This window comes from Sphaeramia orbicularis, chromosome 21, assembly GCF_902148855.1.
Source record: "Sphaeramia orbicularis chromosome 21, fSphaOr1.1, whole genome shotgun sequence".
NCBI classification, from domain to species: domain Eukaryota; kingdom Metazoa; phylum Chordata; class Actinopteri; order Kurtiformes; family Apogonidae; genus Sphaeramia; species Sphaeramia orbicularis.
The window spans coordinates 3771897-3795077 of record NC_043977.1 but is presented as its reverse complement, the minus strand read 5'-3'; the positions used below and the strand labels follow the sequence as shown (position 1 = coordinate 3795077).

General features: G+C 36.4%; 1 protein-coding gene across 1 annotated transcript in view; it reads left to right on the top strand.

Annotated features, from left to right (window-relative positions):
- lrp1bb (low density lipoprotein receptor-related protein 1Bb) overlaps positions 1-23181 on the top strand; it is a 930516-nt gene that overhangs the window by 455997 nt on the left and 451338 nt on the right. The window contains exons 13-17 of the mRNA XM_030124596.1: positions 4025-4244; positions 14031-14220; positions 15952-16074; positions 17891-18034; positions 21056-21181. Of these exons, the coding sequence (XP_029980456.1) occupies positions 4025-4244; positions 14031-14220; positions 15952-16074; positions 17891-18034; positions 21056-21181 (803 nt within the window). The remainder of the gene's footprint in view (positions 1-4024; positions 4245-14030; positions 14221-15951; positions 16075-17890; positions 18035-21055; positions 21182-23181) is intronic.

Below are 23181 nucleotides of genomic sequence, written 5' to 3'. Positions count from 1 at the left end.
CAGGGGCCACATGCCTCAGTCAGAAACACTCAAAGTGAGCAAATCCCCGGGGTAGGGTTACTAGAGAGGAGATCACGTCAAATCGTTGACCCAATCATGTTCCACATAGCACAGGCCCGCTGAGACCTGGAATCTCAGCTACATAAAACACAGGGAACTTGTAATTTGTTGTGTCTTTGGCAAGGTTATAATAGTTTTGGATTTTTATTACACTGGGTTACAAAAAAATGTTTTCTGCAAGTTGTCCAGGTTTTTTCAACTGAATTCGGACCATTTTGCACCGCTAAATCCAAAAATGACATCTGTTTTTCTCAATCAGGTCAAGTTTTTTTGCTAATTTGATTTTGAAAAATTTGATCTTCTCACAAAATTGATTACATTTTTGTAAACTTTATCTTGGTCACCAAGTTTAATACCAAAATAAGATTGGTAAGCACACTTTATGAAACTTGTGACTTGATTCCTGTTAGGTACAATGGTGTATTCAGCGCAGATGGAGCAGAATACGTCAGGCTTATTTTTGCCAGATCTTCTAGTCGAAGCCATTTCATTCACCTGTAATATTAAAAAAAACACTAATCATAAATTGGCAAAAGTAAAATCTTCAGAACTCGTTTATTGCAAGAAATATGAAAGAATTTTGTATCATATGATGTGAAAATGCCCATAAATGTAAGCAAAAATGTTCAAAAGCCAATATGTAGCATAGTTCAGAAAGTTGACCTGATTGAGCAAAATGAATGTGATTTTTGGATTCAGCACCAAAATTATCCGAAATCAGCTCAAAAAACTGAAACAATAGATTTGTTGTTGACCAGTGTTATTGTTTAGTTTTTAGTTTTGACTTTTTTTTTTCCCTCTAATTCAGTTAGTTTAAATTCGTTTTTAGAGCAGGTTTGATAGTTAACTCCGCCAAGGAGGTTCTGTTTTTGGTGTTGGTTTGTCTGTCTGTCCGTGTGTAAGATAACTCAAAAAGTTATGGACGGATTTGGATGAAAATTTCAGGAAATGTTGATACTGGCACAAGGAACAAATGATTATATTTTGGTGGTGATTGGGGGGTTGGCCACTGATCTGCCTTGGCGGAGGTCTGCGCTCTCCAAGTGCTTTTCTAGTTTTTATTAGTTTTTTTCATTTATTTTTCTAAATGCTTAGTTTTAGTTTAGTTTAAGTATTAATTTTAGTTTAGTGGTCTCTTTTCTCTTCTTCTTCGTCGTATTCAAATAAATCCCAGACAGGACTCTGCTGCTTTAGTCTCCATGTTTCCAGGTAGAGTGGGGACCAGAAGACGACTGGAAACCACAAGTGAACACAAGTGACGGACCCTTAAATATCATATGGTGCCAGCAGCGAAAATTGCGAGCGAGAAAAACTGTTAAAAGCTGTTAATTTACCTGTTCACAATGATCTAATGTAAGATTATTATATCCTGTGTAGATATGTGTTCTTGTAGAACCCTTTCATGCATAGTGGTCATTACAGTGGACAGTTATTCTGCAGCTGTTCTTTTGTATATTCATGGATTTTGTTGTTTTAGTTCCATATCAGCCAACACATTGGACGCTAATACATCATCCCATTTGATAACGTTACTGTAACTTGCTGTTCTTGATAAACCTGATCTAACATGTTTGACTGTAAATGAATTCCTTGTTATTATTTGACTGTAATTAACAGCAAAAATTTGTCATTTTTTCTTTGCATATTATCTCCATGAAGTGAGTAATGACTACTAGAATATGTTAAAATGTGAGAAAACATCAGATTAACAGCATTAAAATGTTTTTATTTCATAGTTTTTGCACAGTACAGGGTGGGGAAGCAAAATGTACAATGAACATTTAGTTGTTTTTTCTCAGCAGACACTACGTCAGTTGTTTTGAAACCAAACATATATTGATGTCATAATCATACCTAACACTATTATCCATACCTTTTCAGAAACTTTTGCCCATATGAGTAATCAGGAAAGCAAACGTCAAAGAGTGTGTGATTTGCTGAATACACTCGTCACACCAAAGGAGATTTCCAAAATAGTTGGAGTGTCCATAAAGACTGTTTATAATGGAAAGAAGAGAATGACTATGAGCAAAACTATTACCAGAAAGTCTGGAAGATACTATTAAAGAAGAATGGGAGAAGTTGTCACCCCAATATTTGAGGAACACTTGCACAAGTTTCAGGAAGCGTGTGAAGGCAGTTATTGAGAAAGAAGGAGGACACATAGAATAAAAACATTTTCTATTATGGACATGTTCTTGTGGCAAATAAATTCTCATGACTTTCAATAAAGTAATTGGTCATACACTGTCTTTCAATCCCTGCCTCAAAATATTGTACATTTTGCTTCCCCACCCTGTATATCAGTAAATACATGTTTCTTTGCTTCATAAATTAAACGCATGGTGTCCAGCTTAGTGGCCATTTTTGCAGCTCTATAAAAAATTCAATTGCATTGTTTTTTTTAATGCCTAAAGAGGAATAAAATCACTCTAGAAAAAAAAAAAACCTTGATTAATGTTCTCATAATTCATGCATGAAAGGGTTAATATATTGGCCAATATTTCGGTCATCGGCCAATATCGGATATCGGCCGATATAATGGATATCGGCTTTTTTTAGCCCCCAGTATCAGTATCGGCCCATAAATCCCATATCGGTCGGGCTCTAGAACGTGCACAGCCATTCAACTGCAGACAGACTTGTGTTCTTAGGAAGTCCGTTCTATGAAACCGTTCTTACTAAGACCGTACTCACCGAGTTCGCAAGACCGTACTCTGCGTTCTTGGTATGGAGAAAGGGCCACAGTGTGAATTGTTTAATCGTCTTGTCTGAGTCATTTTCTTAGGCTGTGGTGGTCCCTCTTTCTGTTACCGGAGATGTTTGATTTTGCATATGGGAACACTTTTGTCTGGCCGTTAAATCCTCTGTTCTGACTTAATAGACACATGAGGCCTGTACGTTCTCTATAGCATTTCCTGTAGAAGGCAAAGCGGCATGTGAAAGATTCAGCAGGAAACCCAGTCATGCTTTCCCAAGGGTGTTGACAGCGTAGCACTGTGATATAAAATTCATCATTTTGGAAGAAGGCCTGCAGAAACAGGTTGTTAGATGTGTATTGATTGATATGAAATCAAAGCAGAAGGAGGGTGGGTGAAGAGAGCAAGAACACAACACTTTAACAGCAGTGTGTGAAGACGTAAAGGCGGAGGAGTGAGCGGCAAAAAAAAGAGAAAGACCATGAAATACCAATTAAAATCATACAGTGTTGAGGAAAAAAATAATGATAATTAACTGTTTTTCAAACATAAGTAAGAATGCAATACAGTCGCAGAAAAAAGTTATTAGACCACCCTTGTTTTCTTCAATTTCTTGTTCATTTTAATCCAACTAAAGGCACATTTATTTGGACAAATATAATAACAACAAAAACAGCTCATAGCAGTTTAATTTCAGAGCTGATAAATCTGTGTATTATTCGTTCATTCGTTTTTCAATTTAAAACCAAAAATCCAAAAACAAAACGACTTTTTTTTTTCGTTTTTCATTTTCAAACATTAGTTCCATGATCCTCAAAGGGAACTGGTTCTGAGATCCTTAAACAGAACAGGTTCCTTAAACAGAGCTCCTGCCTGGATCAGCCTCTACTGGCCCATAGACTGAGAAAATCAGAGCCAAATTTTTATTTTTTCATAATACAGTATAAATTAAGTTTTTAAAAAATTGGCTCTGTTTTTCCAAATTAACTAGATACTGTTTTCTGAAAAAACTTAAATTTAAAAACAGAGCCGAATTTATTTTTTGTGTGAATGCAATACACTTCCGTATAAGACAGCTGTTTAATTATAGCAAATATTCCTCCAGTTCGGCCATGATTCTGTTTGTTTATTTTTTCCCTAGTGACGACAACTTGAGCACAAAATCAGGAAATGGAAAAACGAACCGTTATCTGTTTTTCATTCTGGTTTTGAAAATGTAAATGGACTGAAACTAGTTGTGTACTGTGTGTGTGTGTGTGTTTCAGCTGGATGTACTGGACAGACTGGGAGGAGGATGAGGTCAACGACAGCATCGGCCGAATAGAAAAGGCCTGGATGGACGGATCCAACAGACGGATTTTCGTCACCTCCAACATGCTGTGGCCCAACGGTTTGACTCTGGACCACGGAACCAGCACCATGTACTGGTGCGACGCCTACTACGACCACATCGAGAAGATTCACCTGAACGGCACCGGGAGAATGGTGAGTTCTACTGCCATACACGACACCAGAGGTCATGAACCATGACGCATCCACAGCATTTTGAACACTATTATATAGGTTTCAAATCACACTGGGTAATATATTAATACATACGTGTATATCGGCTTTATATCGATGTGAGTGTGGGTGATCCAAAAGTGTTTGGATTTTTTTTTCAGTAGTGGATGATTCATGATGTTAATTTTTTTTTCTGTCTACATGAATTAAGTATAAAACATGATTCAAAATCTGATTTTACCCATAAAGACACAAACATCCACCTTTAACCTAAACCTTCCACTGATCTAAACTGTTTAATTCCTGCTGATCCACTAATCCTATCAATCCATGTCAATAATTGGTGTAAAATACAGTTCTTCATCTTTTCATGGTCATCAGATATGACCATATTTGGACATTCAGAGGCTCCGTAGTTATCGTGGAAACACCGTCATCTTCAACAACATTGATTCCCCAGTGAAACCCATGGAGTTGGATCAATGTCAGTGGATGGACACACTGGGTTTATATGTATATTGAATAATAAAAAAAATTAATAAAAACTTCAAAAAATTCTAAATAACATGAAAAAATAAGCAAAAAAAGGATAAAATAAGCAAAAAGATGAACAAAAACAACCAAATTGAGGGGAAATTCATTTTTCAAAAAGTCAACAAAATAAGTGACATGAACAAAATAAGCCATGAATTGAACAGAATTTGGAGAGAAAATAATGAAATAGGCAACAAACTGAACAAAAAAGAAATAAAATGAATAAAAATGAACAAAATGAGGTTGAAGACACTTGTTTTATGTTCTTAGAAACACCGTCATCTTCTACAGCATTGATTCCCCAGTAAAAGCCATGGAGTTGACAGTCAGTGTCAGTGGATGGACACACTGGGTTTATGTTCAGTTAATGACAGATCGCACTGAAAAAGTCACTGTTTATTCAGTTTTCTCTCTTTCTCATGTAATAACCTTCAACTTTAATCTGAGCTTTAATGAACATCTACATGATCAGTGAATTAAATACAGGAAAATAGATGAGAATAAATGTTAGAATAAATGGTGACGAATCACTAGAGAATTCATTCTTCATTCATGTGGGAACTTCCACAGAGGGAACACTGGGTCTTTATGGGTTCATCTAAATCAGAACTTATTAAAATATCTAAATTATTTCATTTATTGAGGTACAGCTTTTTGAAAATGTTGAAAAATGTGAATGTGTATTGAATTTTTTCCTGTGGAGACCTTTGTGGCTCAACCAAAAATCCATTTCATCACCTTCCTGAAATATTTTTTACAAAATGACTTTTTTTGCCTCAATCATCAACTGCACAATTTTTTTTCAGCTTTTTGTGTGTGTGTGTGTGTGTGTGTGTGTGTGTTTCCTGAAAAATCTGAACAAAATGACTTGGATGATATGCATTTACTTCATGTATTATATTAACTGAATGTGATTATTATTATTATTATTATTTTATTTTTTTATTTTTTTATTTTTGGTAAAGACAGTGTTTTTGAATTGTGTTTTGTCCTCAGTTGTTTTAGCCAGGAAGCTTTTGATTAAAGTTGGAAGTGGTCCACAATATTGACAAAACTGAGATTATACATACATATGTGTATATATATATATATATATATATATACAGTACAGGCCAAAAGTTTGGACACACCTTCTCATTCTTCGCATTTTCTTTATTTTCATGACTATTTTCATTGTAGATTCTCACTGAAGGCATCAAAACTATGAATGAACACATGTGGAATTATGTACTTAACAAAAAAGTGTGAAATAACTGAAAACATCTCTTATATTCTAGTTTCTTCAAAGTATCCACCCTTAGCTCTGATGACTGCCTTGCACACCCTTGGCATTCTCTTGATGAGCTTCCAGAGGTAGTCACCTGAAATGGTTTCCACTTCATAGCTGTGCCTTGTCAGGGTTACTTAGTGGAATTTCTTGCCTTATTGATGGGGTTGGGACCATCAGTTGTGTTGTGCAGAAGTCAGGTTGATGCACAGCTGACAGCCCTATTGGACAACTGTTAGAATGCATATTATGGTGAGAACCAATCAGCTAAGTAAAGACAAACGAGTGACCATCATTACTTTAAGAAATGAAGGTCAGTCAGTCTAGAAAATTGCAAAAACTTTGAATGTGTCCCCAAGTGCAGTCGCAAAAACCATCAAGCGCTCCAACGAAACTGGCTCACATGAGGACCGCCCCAGGAAAGGAAGACCAAGAGTCACCTCTGATGCTGAAGATAATTTGCGATTTCTGAGGCTGGTGACTCAGATGAACTTAACAGCAGCTCAGATTAGAGACCAGATGAATACCACACAGAGCTCTAGCAGCAGACACATCTCTACAACAACTGTTAAGAGGAGACTGCGTGAATCAGGCCTTCATGGTCAAACAGCTGCTAGGAAACCACTGCTCAGGAGAGGCAACAAACACAAGAGATTTATTTGGGCCAAGAAACCCAAGGAATGGACATTAGACCAGTGGAAATCTGTGCTTTGGTCTGATGAGTCCAAATTTCAGATCTTTGGATCCAACCGCCGTGTCTTTGTGCGACGCAGAAAAGGTGAACGGATGGATGCTACATGCCTGGTTCCCACCGTGAAGCATGGAGGGGGAGGTGTGATGGTGTGGGGGGTGCTTTGCTGGTGACGCTGTTGGGGATTTATTCAAGATTGAAGGCAACCTGAATCAGCATGGCTACCACAGCATCCTGAAGTGACATGCCATTCCATCCGGTCTGCGTTTAGTTGGACCATCATTTATGTTTCAACAGGACAATGACCCCAAACACACCTCCAGGCTGTGTGAGGGATATTTGACCAAGAAGGAGAGTGATGGAGTGCTGCCGCCAGATGACCTGGCCTCCACAGTCACCGGACCTGAACCCAATCGAGATGGTTTGGGGGTGAGCTGGACCGCAGAGTGAAGGCAAAAGGGCCAACAAGTGCTAAGCATCTGTGGGAACTTCTTCAAGACTGTTAGGAAACCATTTCAGGTGACTACCTCTGGAAGCTCATCAAGAGAATGGCAAGAGTGTGCAAAGCAGTCATCAGAGCTAAGGGTGGATACTTTGAAGAAACTAGAATATAAGAGATGTTTTCAGTTATTTCACACTTTTTTGTTAAGTACATAATTCCACATGTGTTCATTCATAGTTTTGATGCCTTCAGTGAGAATCTACAATGAAAATAGTCATGAAAATAAAGAAAATGCAAAGAATGAGAAGGTGTGTCCAAACTTTTGGCCTGTACTGTATATATATATATATATATATATATTTTTTTTTTTTTTTTTTTTTTTTTTTTCTTTTTTTTTTTTTTTTGTCATCTCACCAAACTCTGGTTCCAAACATGGAAAGGTTGATCCAAGGAGGAAATCTAAAGCAGATGGTTTTTCCTTGAACCTGGAGTATGAACTGTTGTGGAGATGTTGAAAAGATGACAGAGGACAAAAATAACAGTTGCATTAGGGTCACATGTAGAGATCCAGGAAAAAGCTACCGAGTAGAACAGGAAAAAAAAAAAGAATCAGTCGTTTGTCAGGTTAGATGGAGTCACTTACAGACCAGAACAAAGAACAACTTCAGATATATCTGTTTGGTTCCAGTCGGACTAATTGGCTTTAACTTCTGGGTAAATTAAGACCATTTTTCCTTTTAAAATCACAGCAGATTATTCCATTTCTTCAGCTCTGTTCTCCCCAGCAGCACATTCAGGATGAATTTTCACCAATAAAAGAAAATTTTTACTTGGAAAATGTAGTTTTTGCATTATTTAAAGAGAAAAAGAAGAAGTGGTGACATTAAATGTGCCGGGCTGAACACTTTATAACTAATAAATCTGCTGTCAGGTTCAGGATACTTACCTTTGATTTAACACCGTCTGCTCATCACATTCTGTCTCCAGTTACTGCACCTTCTACAAATGTTTTTTTTTTACTATAAAAGTTTTAAACCTCAAACAAACACTGACGGTGACCTTGGTTTGACCCTGCATACCTGGTCCGTTTAGGTTTTATTTTTCTGTTCACTTTAGGGGAGGTTTGTCCACTTGTTAGTCTGAAAATGGTCCAATGTTTGATGTTACGAAACTGTTTACCTTCCATTAAACTGACGTGAGAAGAAAACTGAGTTTGACCCAAATCAGACCGTCTGAATCCGTGTATCATTCGTTCATTCGTTTTTCAATTTAAAACCAAAAAAAAAAAAAAACATGACTCGTTTTTTTGTTTTTCATTTTCAAAACCACAATGAAAAACAGATAACAGTTCGTTTTTCCATTTCCCGATTTTGTGCTCAAATGAAAAATGGAAAAAACAGATAACGACCGTTTCATTCGATTTTGCTATTTTCAATATAGTTCAGTTGTCTGACCCGGAAGTAGTCTTTTTTACAAGGGAAAAAATAAACAAATGGAATCATGGCCAGACTGGAGGAATATTTTGCTATAATTAAGCAGCTGTTGGATACGTACAGAAGCGTATTGCATTCACACAAAAAAATCAATTCGGCTCTGTTTTTGTCAATTAACAAGATAATTTTCTCGTTAATTCAGAAAAACGGAGCCGAATTTAATTTTTTTCAGAAAACAGTATCTCATTCATTCAGAAAAGAGCCAGATTATTTTTGTGTGTGAATGATATATGCTTTCATATCAAACAGCTGCTTAATTATAACAAAATATTCCTCCAGTCCGGCCATGATTCCGTTTGTTTTATTTTTTCCCTAGTAACGACTACTTCCGGGTCAGACAACTGAACTATGTTGGAAATAGCAAAATCAGATGAAATGGTCGTTATCCGTTTTTTCCATGTTTCATTTGAGCACAAAATCGGGAAGTGGAAAAACGAACCGTTATCCGTTTTCATTCTGGTTTTGAAAATGAAAAACAAAAAAACAAGTTGTTTTTTTGTACTCAGGTGTTATGTGTAACCCGTAAAGACCCAGGTCTACTTTTGTGGCACTTTTTTCTCTACATTGAACTTTTCTTAAGTGTTTTATCGCCATTTATTATGACATTACCCTCTGTATTTTGCGTTTTTCCAGTGAACATTAGGTATTTTTCTATATTTAATTCACTGATCATGTAGATGTTCATTAAAGCTCAGATTAAAGTTGATGGTTATTGTATCAGAAACAGAGAAAACTGACGAAAAAGTGACTTTTTCAGTAAAATCCATCATTAACTGAACAATAAACCCAGTGTGTCCATCCACTGTCACTGATCTAACTCCAGGGGTTTTACTGGGGAATCAGTGTTAAAGGTCCCGTATTATGCAAATCTCACTTTGTGACAGTTTTCTTACAGTAGTGTGTGTTGCAGTAGCCACATTATGAGGTTGGAATGTGAAAACTGTCTGTTTCCTCCTGCCTTGCTACACCACATGTTGTGAAAATGCTCAAACGGCCCAGTTTGAGTTGGGTCCGCTTATGACGACATAAGCGGATTTAACTCCTCCCCCTGACTGTGACCCCGCCCTGGCAAAGTACCTCTTGGACAACAAACATGGCGAAGGCGAGACACGCAGGTTGTGGTGTTGTTGGCTGCACACACCAACACCAGAGTTTATTTTTGCTCAGCACTTCCGAGCCTCTCCGTAAAAAGTGTCTGGATTCTGTCTGTGATGGTCATGGACCAAACAACATTCCCAAACGCTTGTATGTGTGTGCCCTGCATTTCACGGACGAGTGTTTTTTAACATGGGCCCGTACAGCTCCGGCTTAGCACAAAGACTCCGAACCAAGAAGGACGCAGTACCAACGCTTCGTGACCCAAGTCCAAGTGTGGGAGATGGAAGTTCTGATCATTTTTTTTGTATCTTTACTGCATAACCCTACATTACGGATAAGCTGGTGGTTGTTGATGTGTACGTCTAACGTTAGCATGGCAGCTAACATAGCTGGGTTACTGCTGCTAACGTTTGCGTCCCCGTTAACATGCAAGAGCTGATAATATCCAGAGACATTCAACAGAACTACTGTGAACACGGGCCTTTTGTGGTTAGCATCAGTACAGTTAGCATCAGGCTTGTTAGCAGCTGCCTGCATTAGTGGCGGCAGTTGTCTTTCCGTGTCAGGTCCACGAACCCGACACAACACCGCCGTTTTCCGTCGGGGCTCAATCACGCCTCAAGGCAAAGAAAGCCAGTGTTTGGAAAGACGTTCTGTCTGAGACGTGTGTATTGGAGACGAGAGAGCCATGGCTTCACAGTCAACATTAGCGTGTAGTACCGCTAGCGGAAGCCGCGTCCTCTCCCAGAGAGGGGAGGGGGAGTGGGCGTGGACAGATGCATTCATTTGCATACCCGGAAGTAGGCCCAGAAACAGCCTGTTCTGAGGAGGGCTGGTCAGAGGGACTTTTTCGACCGCTGGAACTCCGAAAAAAGGATGATTTTGGGGCGAACAAACTTAAATACTGTGTTTTTGGGCTTCTGAGACCTATATGACGTGACTGAAAAATAGCATAATACGGGACCTTTAAAGAACATGGTATTTTGTTGCCTATTTTATTCCTTTTTTTTTCAGTTTTTGGCTTATTTTGTTCATGTTAATTATTTCTTTGATTTCTTATTAAGTTTTGTACATTGTACAATTTTCCTACGTGTTTTGCTAATTTTTTTTCTACATTTATTATTACTTTATAGTTGTTGTTTTTTTATTATTATCATTAATTGATGTTAATTTTGTACACTGTCTTTGATCCAACTCCATGATTTTTACTGGTGAATCAGTTTTTACATTTTTTAAATTCATTTTGTCAAATTTTTTGCTTATTTTCTCCATGTTATTTATTATTTTGTACATTTTTTATCTGCTTTTTTATTTTGTTAATTTACTTTATTTTACTTGTTTTTGATCATTTTCTTGCCAGTTTTTTTTCTTCGATTATGTTGAGTTTTAATTGATATATTTATATTTTTTAATGTTACTTATTACTCTTTTGATTTATCATTAATTTTTGTTGATTTTATTCATTACTTTGGTGGTTTTTGTTCATTTCGTTGCTTATTTTATTCTTTCACTTCATTTTATGTAAATTTTTTGCTTATTTATTCTGCATTATTATTTTATAGTTGTTTTTTTTCCCCTTTTTGTTCATTTTATCCACTGTCATTGATCCAACTCCATGGGTTTTACTGGTGAATCAATGTTGTAGAAGATGACAGTGTTTCCATGGTAACTACGAAGCCTCTGAACGTCCAAATATGGTCATATCTGATGACCATGAAAAGATGAACTGTATTTTACACCAATTATTGACATGTACTGATAGGATCAGTGGATTGACAGGTATTAAAGGTTTTATGTCAGCCGATGGTTTTGGTCATCGGTCACTGTTTGGGTTTTTAAGGGTTAAAATTGCATTTTGATTTGACGTTATTAAAGACTAATAAGTGCATTTTCTCTCAAACAAGCAAGTAGATGCAAATCACACTATAACCCTTTAGTTCAGACAGAATGAGATTTATGACATTAATTTTCTGATGTTTTATTCCAGGTTTCATTCAACACACGTCGGATGTTTCTAATTGTTTGTGCTGCTTCTTGTCATGGGGTCAGAGGTCACAATAAATAGTGACTGAAACCTTCAGAACGCGTTTAGTTCAGCTTTTTGTGTGTCTTTTACGGCTGTGTGGAAATTTCCTGTATTTTTCTGTATTTTCTTGTTGTATCTGAAGAAAAGAGAATGAGAAATAAATATGTATGAACATTTCAACCCTGAAAACAACAAAAGTAAAGGTGGAATGAGACTCCTGCACAGGACCGTAGGTGCGTCTTTATGGTATATGGAGGTCCTTCCCCAAGGCAATTTATGTTTTTTTTACTGATAAATACATAATTTAGTGCCAGTTTGGACCATTTGGACATGTACATATATTGAAAGCACATCCACAAACATCCAAAAAACTTCAAAATAAAATTAGATGAAGTCCACTGGGATTCACCTGCAATCATTAGATCTAAAAAACAGTCAGTTTAGTTGGTTTTGATGCTTTTCACATTGATTTTACAAGAAAATGGATTAAACTGTGCCCAAAAAAAACTTTAAAAATAGGTTTAAACCTGTATATGCTGCATGAGACATATTATTAATAATCCTATCTGTTATAAACCTGGTTCACTTGGTGGTTAATCTAAACTAAATTGCATCCGTGATGTGTTTTGATATTGTGATATTTCTATCATTTTTTATTCCAAAGAAATACATTTGTAATAAATGTAATTTTTCTGTATTTACACTAAAACAAACTATCATTTAAAAAAAAGAAAAGAAAAATCTGAACAAATATGAAGAACCTGAAATGTCTTAATAGAAGTCAGTGTAATTGTACCAATATTCTGTCTGTTTTTAAATGTTTGGTGTATTTGTAGATCCACTGTGATCTGTTAGTTATAATGCACATGTGGAAATGATAAACTGAGGAAGAATAGTGTTAAAATTGCACTTCATTTTTTTTTTTTTTTTTTAAGAAATTTCAGTTTGTTATTCATATTATTTTAAAGGATAGTTTGTAGATGTCAACATTTTCATAATGTAATTTGACTTTTTTCACTGTAAAACATGGTGGAAAGTTGACATTATTTCTCTGTTATTCTGTTATTATTTTACTGGCCCACTGCAGATTAAATGTGGCCCCTGAGCTGAAATGAGTTGGACAGCCCTGGGTTACACAGAAAACAGACTACAGCTACATGTTTGTGTCCCTAATGCACCGTTTTTAAAATTAAACCCTTTAGGCACCGGACTTTTTTTCCATAAATGTTCAATTTTGATGTCAAGATTTCAAAAAACTGCATCTTGAAAGTGTTTTTAGATAAAGTCGTACTGTAAATGAGGAAAATATTGGGTATGACCCAAAGTTTATGATGGGAGTATATACTGAAAGTGCATCCACAAACATCCAAAAAACTTCAAAATAAAATTAGATGAAGTCCACGGGGATTCACCTGCAATCATTAGATCTAAAAAACAGTCAGTTTAGTTGGTTTTGATGCTTTTCACATTGATTTTACAAGAAAGTGGATGACACTGTGCCCAAAAAAAAACTTTAAAAATAGGTTTAAACCTGTATATGCTGCATGAGACATATTATTAATAATTATATCTATATAAACCTGGTTCACTTGGTGGTTAATCTAAACTAAATTGCATCCGTGATGTGTTTTGATATTTTGATATTTCTATCATTTTTTAATTCCAAGACACTTACTGTGTTCATTTTCATTCTTAAATGAGCTTATCACAGGAGCCTGTCATGTGCACATTTACCATCAATTCCACATTGAGTTCACTTTAATAAATAATGTTTGAGTGTCAGTAGAAAGCTGTAGATTATCCAAAAGTCTGAAAATAAAGATTGTATTTATCTTGTTAATGTCTACTAAGCAGTTAAATGATGGAGGAGTGCTCCTCCTCCCAGAACAACTGCCAACAAGACGTCCCTTCATCCCCAACTGCTCCTGTCGACCACGCTTGTACTGGCATATTAAGCTAATGAATTATTTGCAAATTCTATTTAATCAATGCCAAGATTCTAGCAAACATTATTATAAGCAGACAGCACCGTGTGAATAAATTTGCGCAAAGAAAATTGAATCACATTCATCATATACTGTTATCAAATCATTTCTGAGCCCATGTTCAAACAGCTCCATCCCAGTTTGAGATGATTGATTTTTTTTTTTTTTTTTTTCCCGATACTGACGTGTTGTCCAAACCTGCTGATTAAACCCCGTCTGTTTCCCGCTGCAGGTGGTGTACAACGGAAAAGAGCTGAACCATCCATTTGGAATCTCTCATTATCGTAATTTCATCTTTTGGACGGAGTACATGAACGCCTCGGTTTTCCAGCTGGACTTATCCACCGCTGACGTCACTCTGCTGAGGAGCGAGAGACCGCCGCTGTTCGGCCTACGAGTCTACGACGCACACAGTCAGCAAGGTGGGACGCGTTCCCTTCAGTTACTCCTCATCCAATGCCTCTGAACCGTGGCTTCGGTTTCACCAGGGGTGTCAAACATGTGGCCCGGGGGCCAAAACCGGCCCACCAAAGGTTCCATTCCGGCCCTGCAGGATGAAAGTGCAAAAATGAAGCTGAACAGTCCAGGCTGAACAAATCCTTTTGGTTCAAGTTCCACATACAGACCAATGTAATCTACAGTAAAATAACAACACAATAAACCCATAAATAATGACAACCACAAATTTTCTTTGTGAAAAATTATGTGGAAAAAATGAAAGTGAAAAAAATAACATTACACTGTGAAAATATTTACATTTACAAAACTTTCTTTTTCTTTCACAATAAAATGCAAATAAATACAAACAAAGATGAACAACCTGAAATGTGCAATTTGAACAATAGTCTGCCTGTTCCTAATGTTTGGTGCATTGCAGCAATGTTCTTGGTGTCTATGGACATTTACAGACCTCACAGAATCTATTCCCATCGTCTAAAATATTGTATTTATTACTCTGTCTGAGTAAACTGTAACAAACTAAAAGAGAAATTAGAATTTTTTTATCCTTGTCTGTTTTTTTCCTGCTGGATTGACGATGATATGCATAAATTAATTGTTCATGTCGGAGATTTTTAATAGCGTATATTTCACCCCACAAAGATTAAAAATCATGTTTGAACATTAAAGTGTGCACTAAAATACACTTTTGGTTTACTTTTATTAACATTAGGGTCTAAACTTTGAGCAAAAGTTGAAAAAAACATCCATTGTCCTGATTTATTATATTTTTTATAGTAGATGAATAGTCATATAATTTTTTGGCCCACAGGCGGGCTGGTCGGACTGAAGAGGTTTTAAATCATGTTGACATCCTTGACTGTTAATTTCTTCAGTGTAATTTTTGCATTTCACAAAGTCATCCTACGGGCCAGATTGGACCCTTTGGCGGGCCAGATTTGGCCCCCGGGCCGCATGTTTGACACCTGTGACTTAGAGAAAATGATGTGTGTCATTCTGGGAGAATCTCAGTCATTAATCTGAGATACATCCCGTCACGGCGGCGGAGACGGGCCTTCGTAAAAATGCCACACATTGTGACTAACAAAGCGTGATGCCAAACGTCCAAAAGCGCATTAATGTGTGTCAGCCGGTGCACAGTGTACAGTAGATCACACCACGCACCCAATATTTCCTGGACATTCCTCCATTGTTCATGTCAGTGAATAGATTAATTGGCTGTCCGCTCCTCTGAGTATTACTGATTGGCTCTTACAAAACCACAGGCTTTATCTCATTGGCTCAGGCGCTGCCTTTGGGCTCTGTGTTTAATGAAAGTGACAAAGGTGTCTTACGCTTTAACTTTATATGTGACAGTATTTTTTTCCCCTTTTTAGAGAATGTCGGCTTTGTCCGGAAAGACAAATTATTCCTCCGCGAAGGATAAAAATGTCAAATGTCTCTCACCGAGCATGTTCCCAATAATTCATTTGACGAGCGTTTGTAGGAAATGAGAGGTGATTTATTTTTGCAGAATTTCTCGTGACCCTTGAACTTGTTCCTGGAGGGGGAGTGTTGCTAAAAAAAGTTCTAAAATAAAATAAAGAGACACAATAACAACAGCAGCAGCAGCAGCAGGAGTGTGTGGCGTCTAATGTTGGCTTAGGAAATGCTTTAAATGAGCAAGACACCTTATTTGAGATGTATCTCCTCAGGTGACAATGCATGCAGTGTGAATTATGGGGGCTGCAGTACCCTGTGCCTGGCCATCCCAGGAGGCAGAGTGTGTGCCTGCGCTGACAACCAGCTTCTGGAGAAGAACAATGTCACCTGTGCAGGTAGGAGGATGTAATGAATCAGATGCAGAGGTGCACAACATCATCTCGTCCCAGTGTGTTTTGATCCTGACTTCATCCGACTGGACGAAGATCAAATAAACCATCGTCAACTTCCTAAAATAATGACCCAAGGCTTTTTCTTTTTTCAAATTTTTCAGTCAGAAGAACTTGAGTCATTTATGGTTTAAGCTTTTTACAAAAATGACTTGGGCAATTATTTTGGGAAGGGGACATGATATGGATGTAATGATTGCATCAATACTATATTAATTTATTCCAGTGGTTCCAACCTTTTTTTGTCTCCTGGCCCCATTTTAACATCACAAAATTCTGGCAACCCCAGACATTCAAAACGAAGACTTTTTTTTTTTTTTGTAAAACTGTTTTTTTGTTTTGTTTTTTTCAGTCAAATGTTTATTCAGAACAGTCTTACAAGATATTATATATGACATCAATCATCCAAAGTACACTGTTCTCTTTTTTTTAAGAAGAAAAAAAAAGTATCAGTAATGATTATTAAAAGGAGGAAAGAGAGAAAAAAAAAAAGGAAAAAGGGTAGTATAAGTAAATTAAATAAGTACAAGACGAAGTAAGCAAGGTACAAGTAAACAAGACGAAACAAAAAAAAAATGAGAGCCTCACCTTTCTGCTTGGTCCCTAAAAAGGGGGGATCCATAAATACATTTATATGTATACACACAAAACTAATTTGTTTTTGTGTTTCATGTAATAGTTTGCTAAACTATGTTTTAAATCCAGGTTAATTTTAGAGGACATTTAGTCTATATAATGTGTATTATTGTGGACGGAGGCAGAAAAGCTTCTACTACTAAAGTTACTAAAGTTAGATACTAAAATGAACCCAGTTTCAGAGAAGCACCCATATATATGTGTATGTATATATGTGTTTATATGTGTATGTGTAATTGAAGGTCAGTTGATAATAGGGGTGTAAGAAAATATCGGTTCTGCAATGCATCGCAATATTTCATTTCACAATACTGTATCAATATTAAAAAATACTGTATTGATATTTTTAGGTATTTATTCAAATGCAGATATTGTGGAGGTTCTTTTTTTTGTTTATATTTTATTATTATTTAACACTCTTGTATTAAATAATGTTAGTTCCTTTGTTGCGATTGCACAAGAATACTGTTCTGACGTTAGTTATGAACTAATAGAATCTGAACATTTGAACAGGATCTGAAACTGGAATGTCTGTAAAATATAATTTCAGTTTGAACACGAACATTTTGTGATATAAAATTAGATCCTGTTGGGATCCGATAAAAACTTGTTTAGTATTTGTGCAGATTTTTGGTGTAATTCAATTCTTCAAGGAAATAATCATTTTAAAAAAGAAATAAACATAACTTTGCCATTTTAACAGTATCATGATGTATCGTATCGTGATCCTAGTATTGTGATTTGTTTCGTATCGCCACATTCTTGCCACTGCACAGCCCTAGTCGTTAATGTGCTGTAGTCTGTGGAGCGGTGAATGGGGGTCGGTCCGTATAAGTACAGACTTCTTCCTACTCCCTTTCAGACATGACTATTGTTACGATTATTACTGTGCTTATGTGTTGTTGTTGCAGTTGCATGTCTGAAATAAACAGTAAACAAACAAACAAACATATGTTAGACTGCGCTGAGTGCAGTGTCTGCTGATAACTAAATAAAACCAAATGGGAAATCATGCGGAGTTTGAACACAAATACACAAATACAAGCCAAATCACACTTATTTCAGTTAAAGTCACCCATCGAAGCCATGGAAGGGATTTGATTTTTTCCTTTTTTTTTTTTAGCAGACATTTCCAGCGGCAGTTTAGAGCCCCAGCGTTGTAAAAGTGATGAGTTCCAGTGCCATAATCATCGCTGCATTCGAGCCCTGTGGAAGTGTGACGGCGATGATGACTGTCTGGATGGAAGTGATGAGGAGAGCCACATTTGCTGTGAGTATCCTAAAATTAGGCCGTTCGCCGTCGTGCACACGCTTTCGCACGAGTCGACTTGAAAAGGCTCAAGTCAAATACAGTGTTTCTAAATGTCAGAGCAGAGACAGGGGTGGAAAAGTGTTCCTCCTTCACGCCGCCGCCGTCGTCTGCGCTTGTACTTGAACAAATCTGCAGAATAAACAAGATGACTCCGATGCAGCTGAGGCTTTTTTAATTTTTATTTTTATTTTTTTTAAAGAAGCAGAGCAACAAACTGGCAAAATTAAATCAACATGTCAAAATTTAATGATCTATTTCCCGCTCCACTGGGATATTACATACTTCAAGTCATTTTTATTAATATTGTTTTGTATTTTTACTGTGTTTGAGGATTAAGAAAGAACAGGAAGTGGAGATTTCCGGTGGATATAAGGAGCTTAATCTGTTTTTTATTCCAAATCCATGAAGCATAAGTAAGCATCTGACATTAAGACATATACAAGAAGTACACACTGGAGTAGGAGTTCTGTCACCTTTAACCCTCCAACGACCTAAACACTGCGAAAAAGGCCTGTACGAAAATAAGAAAATTAAACTCATTATTGGGTTAAAATGTCTTATTTCAAGTAAATTATCTGCCAGTGCAGGAAGAAAATTACAATTATCAAGTTTTATTAAAATAAGACCATATTATTTGAGGATTATAGAATGGTAAAATCCTTATTTTATGCAGAATTTACTTGTTTCAAGTCTTCACAGTAAGATTTTTCATATGATCGTTTGAAGATGTAATGACTCAATAGATTTGTATGTACAGGTGAAACTGCAGAAAACAAGTGAAAATATGTTGAGTGTAAACAGTTCCTGTGTCCTCCATACTCATCCCCCAATAATGGAGCTGGTTTTATTTTAAATATTGTTTAAAATTAGGTGCAACATCTCAGTGGGGTTCAGCTCAAGAAGAAAATTCTTGGAACAAGTCAAATAATCTCTGGGTTTATGCACGAAGGCCAAATACTGAGCCTATTAGCCCCCCCCACCATCAACACATTGGCATTAATCGTTCACTGTCAACGGAAACTCTGTCATCAATGAGGATTACGACTTACAATTTCTAAATTACGACTTTTTATCGCACTGTTGCAAATTTATTTTCAAAATATTACAACTTTATTGTAATAATATTAAGGCTTTCTAAAATTATAAGTTTTATCTGGATATTTTACAACTTTATTTTCGTAGTGACAAGTATTTTTATTTTCTTATGTGGCCCTAATACGCTGTCATAATATATGGAATTATGACTCATATATATATATATATATATATATATATATATGTATATATCGGTAAAACTGCATAAAACAAGTGTAAATGTGTTGAGTGTAAACAGTTCCTGTGTCCTCCATACTCATCCTTCAATCATGGAGCTGGTTTTGTTCTAAATATTGTTTAAAATTAGGTGTAATATCTCAGTGGGGTTCAACTCAAGAAGAAAATTCTTGGAACAAGTCAAATCTCTGGGTTTAAGCACAAAGGCCAAATACTGAGCCTATTAGCCCCGCCCACCATCAACATATTAGCATTAATCGTTCACTGTCAGCGGAAACTCTGTCATCAACGAGGATTAAGGCTTACAATTTCTAAATTATGACTTTTTAATCGCACTGTTGGGAATTTATTCTCAAAATATTAGAACTTTAGTCCCATACTGTTATGGCTTTATAAAATAATGAGTTTTATCTGGATATTTTACAACTTTATTCTTGTAGTGTTTCCTATGTGGCCCTAATACGCCGTCATAATATGTGGAATTGTGACTCGCATATATGTATATTTTCATCGGCAAAACTGCATAAAACAAGTGTAAATGTCTTGAGTATGAACAGTTCCTGTGTCCTCCATACTCATCCTCCATCAGCAGAGCTGCTTTTATTAGCATACCAGCCGACAGGCTGTAAACTACTGTCGTCATGCGGCATCTGTCGTCCGTTACAAAACTTTCAGTCATCTTCTTCTCCAAAACTACAATTCCGATTGACTTCAGACTTGGTATACAGCTTCTGTATGATGATGTCAACACAAGGTATTGAAATAATTTCGATCCAGGTCTGATTCTGGATTTGGTGCCACTTTGAAAATGTCCCCATTATCAGAGATAGGAAGTGGATGGATGCAATAACTCAGTAAATCTAAATTATAACCAGTCCAGCCCTGATGGGGAGATGACCCAAACATAATGTCCACATGCTGATCAGGATCTTCTTCTGGATCTGCAACTGACGCAAAATTTAACATGGGCTCTCATGGGGAAAACATTTCAATCGTCTTCTTCTCCCAAACTCCAGTTCTGATTGACTTCAGACTTGGTATACAGCTTCTGTATGATGATGTCAGCACAAGGGATTGAAATTATTTGGATCCAGATCTAATTCTGGATTTGATGCCACTTTGAAAAATGTTCCCATTATAACAGATAGGAAGTGGATTGATCCAATAAATCAGTATCAATGATATCAAGTGTGAATTTGAATTTTTTTACAGATCTGATTGGAATATGAGCAAAACATGGACTATTTCTGTAATAGAATAAATACACAGAACTGGGGGAGAATAAATGGATCTGGATACATTTACCAAAGCTTTGAATTTGGCCGCTAAGATACAGGGCCATTGGTCCAATTTTTTTATGTCTACAATTAGTTCACCTTAAATCCTCCAAAATCTAGACCTTTAAATGGAAGCTGTGTGATTATATAATGACAGAGGCTGATATTATGACTGTGGTTGCATTAAATTCTGCTCTAAAATGCGGTTCTTTCTCCTCTTTTGTATTCGTATCAGTTGAAGTGTAGTTGAACTCTGTAAAGAACTTACTATGTATAAATGCAAAACTCTTTCCCCATAACACTGTGGATTAGATCAGCGACACTCGCACCAAATACAGTATGCATTAAGTCTGAAATGAAATGAAATCCATTATTTATTTCTTTATTTATGAGCTCTTTTTGGGTTTTTTTTCTTGGTGATCATTTGCAGACAATCACACCTGTCCCACCGATCAGTTCAAGTGCAACAACAACCGCTGCATCCCCAAACGATGGCTCTGCGACGGAATGAATGACTGCGGGAACAACGAGGACGAGGCCAATATCACATGTTCAGGTGGGTGTGGAGTGGGTGCAGTTTGGGTGTTTTCACATGGAATCACCTGAGTGTAGAAGACACACACATGACCAGATGTACAGGCAGATTCAGGCTGGGTTTCAGCAAGAGCCGTCAGCTGATAGAGGGGTTTTTATTTGCATGGGGACTGATTTTTCTTTTTCTTTTTTAATTATTAACTTCTTTATTGGAAGTAATTTCACAGGCATGACAGTGCAATGTGATAAAAAGGACTTCCATAGTTTTATTTTTCTTCTTCTTTCTTTCTTCTTCTTTATTTTAGTGCAAAAAATAACATTAAATTATGGAAATATTTACATTTACAAACTATCCTGTAACAGTAAAATATGAATAACCTGAACAAATAAAAACAACCTGAAACGTCTAAAGAAAATTAAGCACAATTTTAACAATTTTCTCTGTTTCTAATAGGGGTGTTAGAAAATATCACGATATTTCATTTCACAATACTGTATCGATATTAAAAAAGTACTGTATCGATATTTTTAGGTATTTATTCAAATGCAGATATGGTGGAGGTTCATTTTTGTTTTTGTTTTTCTTTTTTGTTTATAATGTATTTATTATTATTTAGAGCTGCAACTGATTAATCAATTAGGTGCTTGAAGTCAACGCAAAAAATCCCGATTCGATTAGTCGACTTGAATTGATTGAAGGGAAATATTCTATTGCAGTTTTCCTGAATTGAAGCTTCTTTGTGCGTTCCAATAAGCGTCCGTGTGAAACACAACAGTGGAACCAATGTTTAACAGCAGAGAAATGAAGGAAACAAAGCTGTGATTCGGGAAGATTGTGGTTGAATGATTATTTTGGGTCACTTTGAGTCGATTAATCAGTTGCAGGTCTATTATTATTTAACCCTGTTTTATTAAATAATGGTTATTTGAAGCATCCTAAAAGCACTTTTTACTGTCTGAGAGGCAGATGGTAGTTCCTTTGGAAACTAGGAGAATTAGAAAAATGTTGTGAAATAACATTAGATCCTGTTGGGATCAAATAAAAATGTGTTTAGTGTTTGTGCAGATTTCTGGTGTAATTCAATTCTTCCAGGAAATAATCTTTAAAAAAAAGAGAAACAAACAAAAATTGCCTTTTTAACAGTATCGTGATATATCGTATTGTGATCCTTGTATTGTGATTTGTATTGTATCGCCAGATTCTTGCCGATACACAGCCATAGTTCCTCAGTGTTTAGTGTCTTTGTAGATCTGATCCATAATGCACATGTAGAAATGATAAGTTGAGGCAGAATATTGGTAAAATTGCACTAAATTTCCTGAAGAAATTTCAGTTTTTTCAGGTTATTTACTTTTTTAGCTTACCAGCCGACAGGCTGTAAGCTATTGTCGTCATGTGTCGTCCGTCGTCGTCAGTCATCCGTTACAAAAATTTCAATCGATTCAATCAAGTTTCTCTGAAACTACAATTCTGATTGACTTCAAACTTGGTATACAGCTTCTTTATGATGATTTCAACAAAAGTTAGTGAAATTATTTGGATCCGGATCTGATTCTGGATTTGGTGCCACTTTAAAAAATGTCCCCATTATCAGAGATAGGAAGTGGATGGATGCAATAACTCAGTAAATCTAAATGATCTCCAGTGTAAATGTCTCCAGTCCAGCCCTGATGGGGAGATGACCCAAACATAATGTCCACATGCTGATCAGGATCTTCTTCTGGATCCGGAACTGACGCAAAATTTAACATGGGCTCTTATGGGGAAAACATTTCAATCGTCTTCTTCTCCCAAACTCCAGTTCTGATTGACTTCAGACTTGGTATACAGCTTCTGTATGATGATGTCAACACAAGGGACTGAAATTATTTGGATCCAGATCTGATTCTGGATTTGGTGCCACTTTGAAAAATGTTCCCATTCTAACAGATAGGAAGTGGATTGATCCAATAAATCAGTATCAATGATATCAAGTGTGAATTTGAATTTTGTACAGATCTGATTGAATATGAGCAAAACAT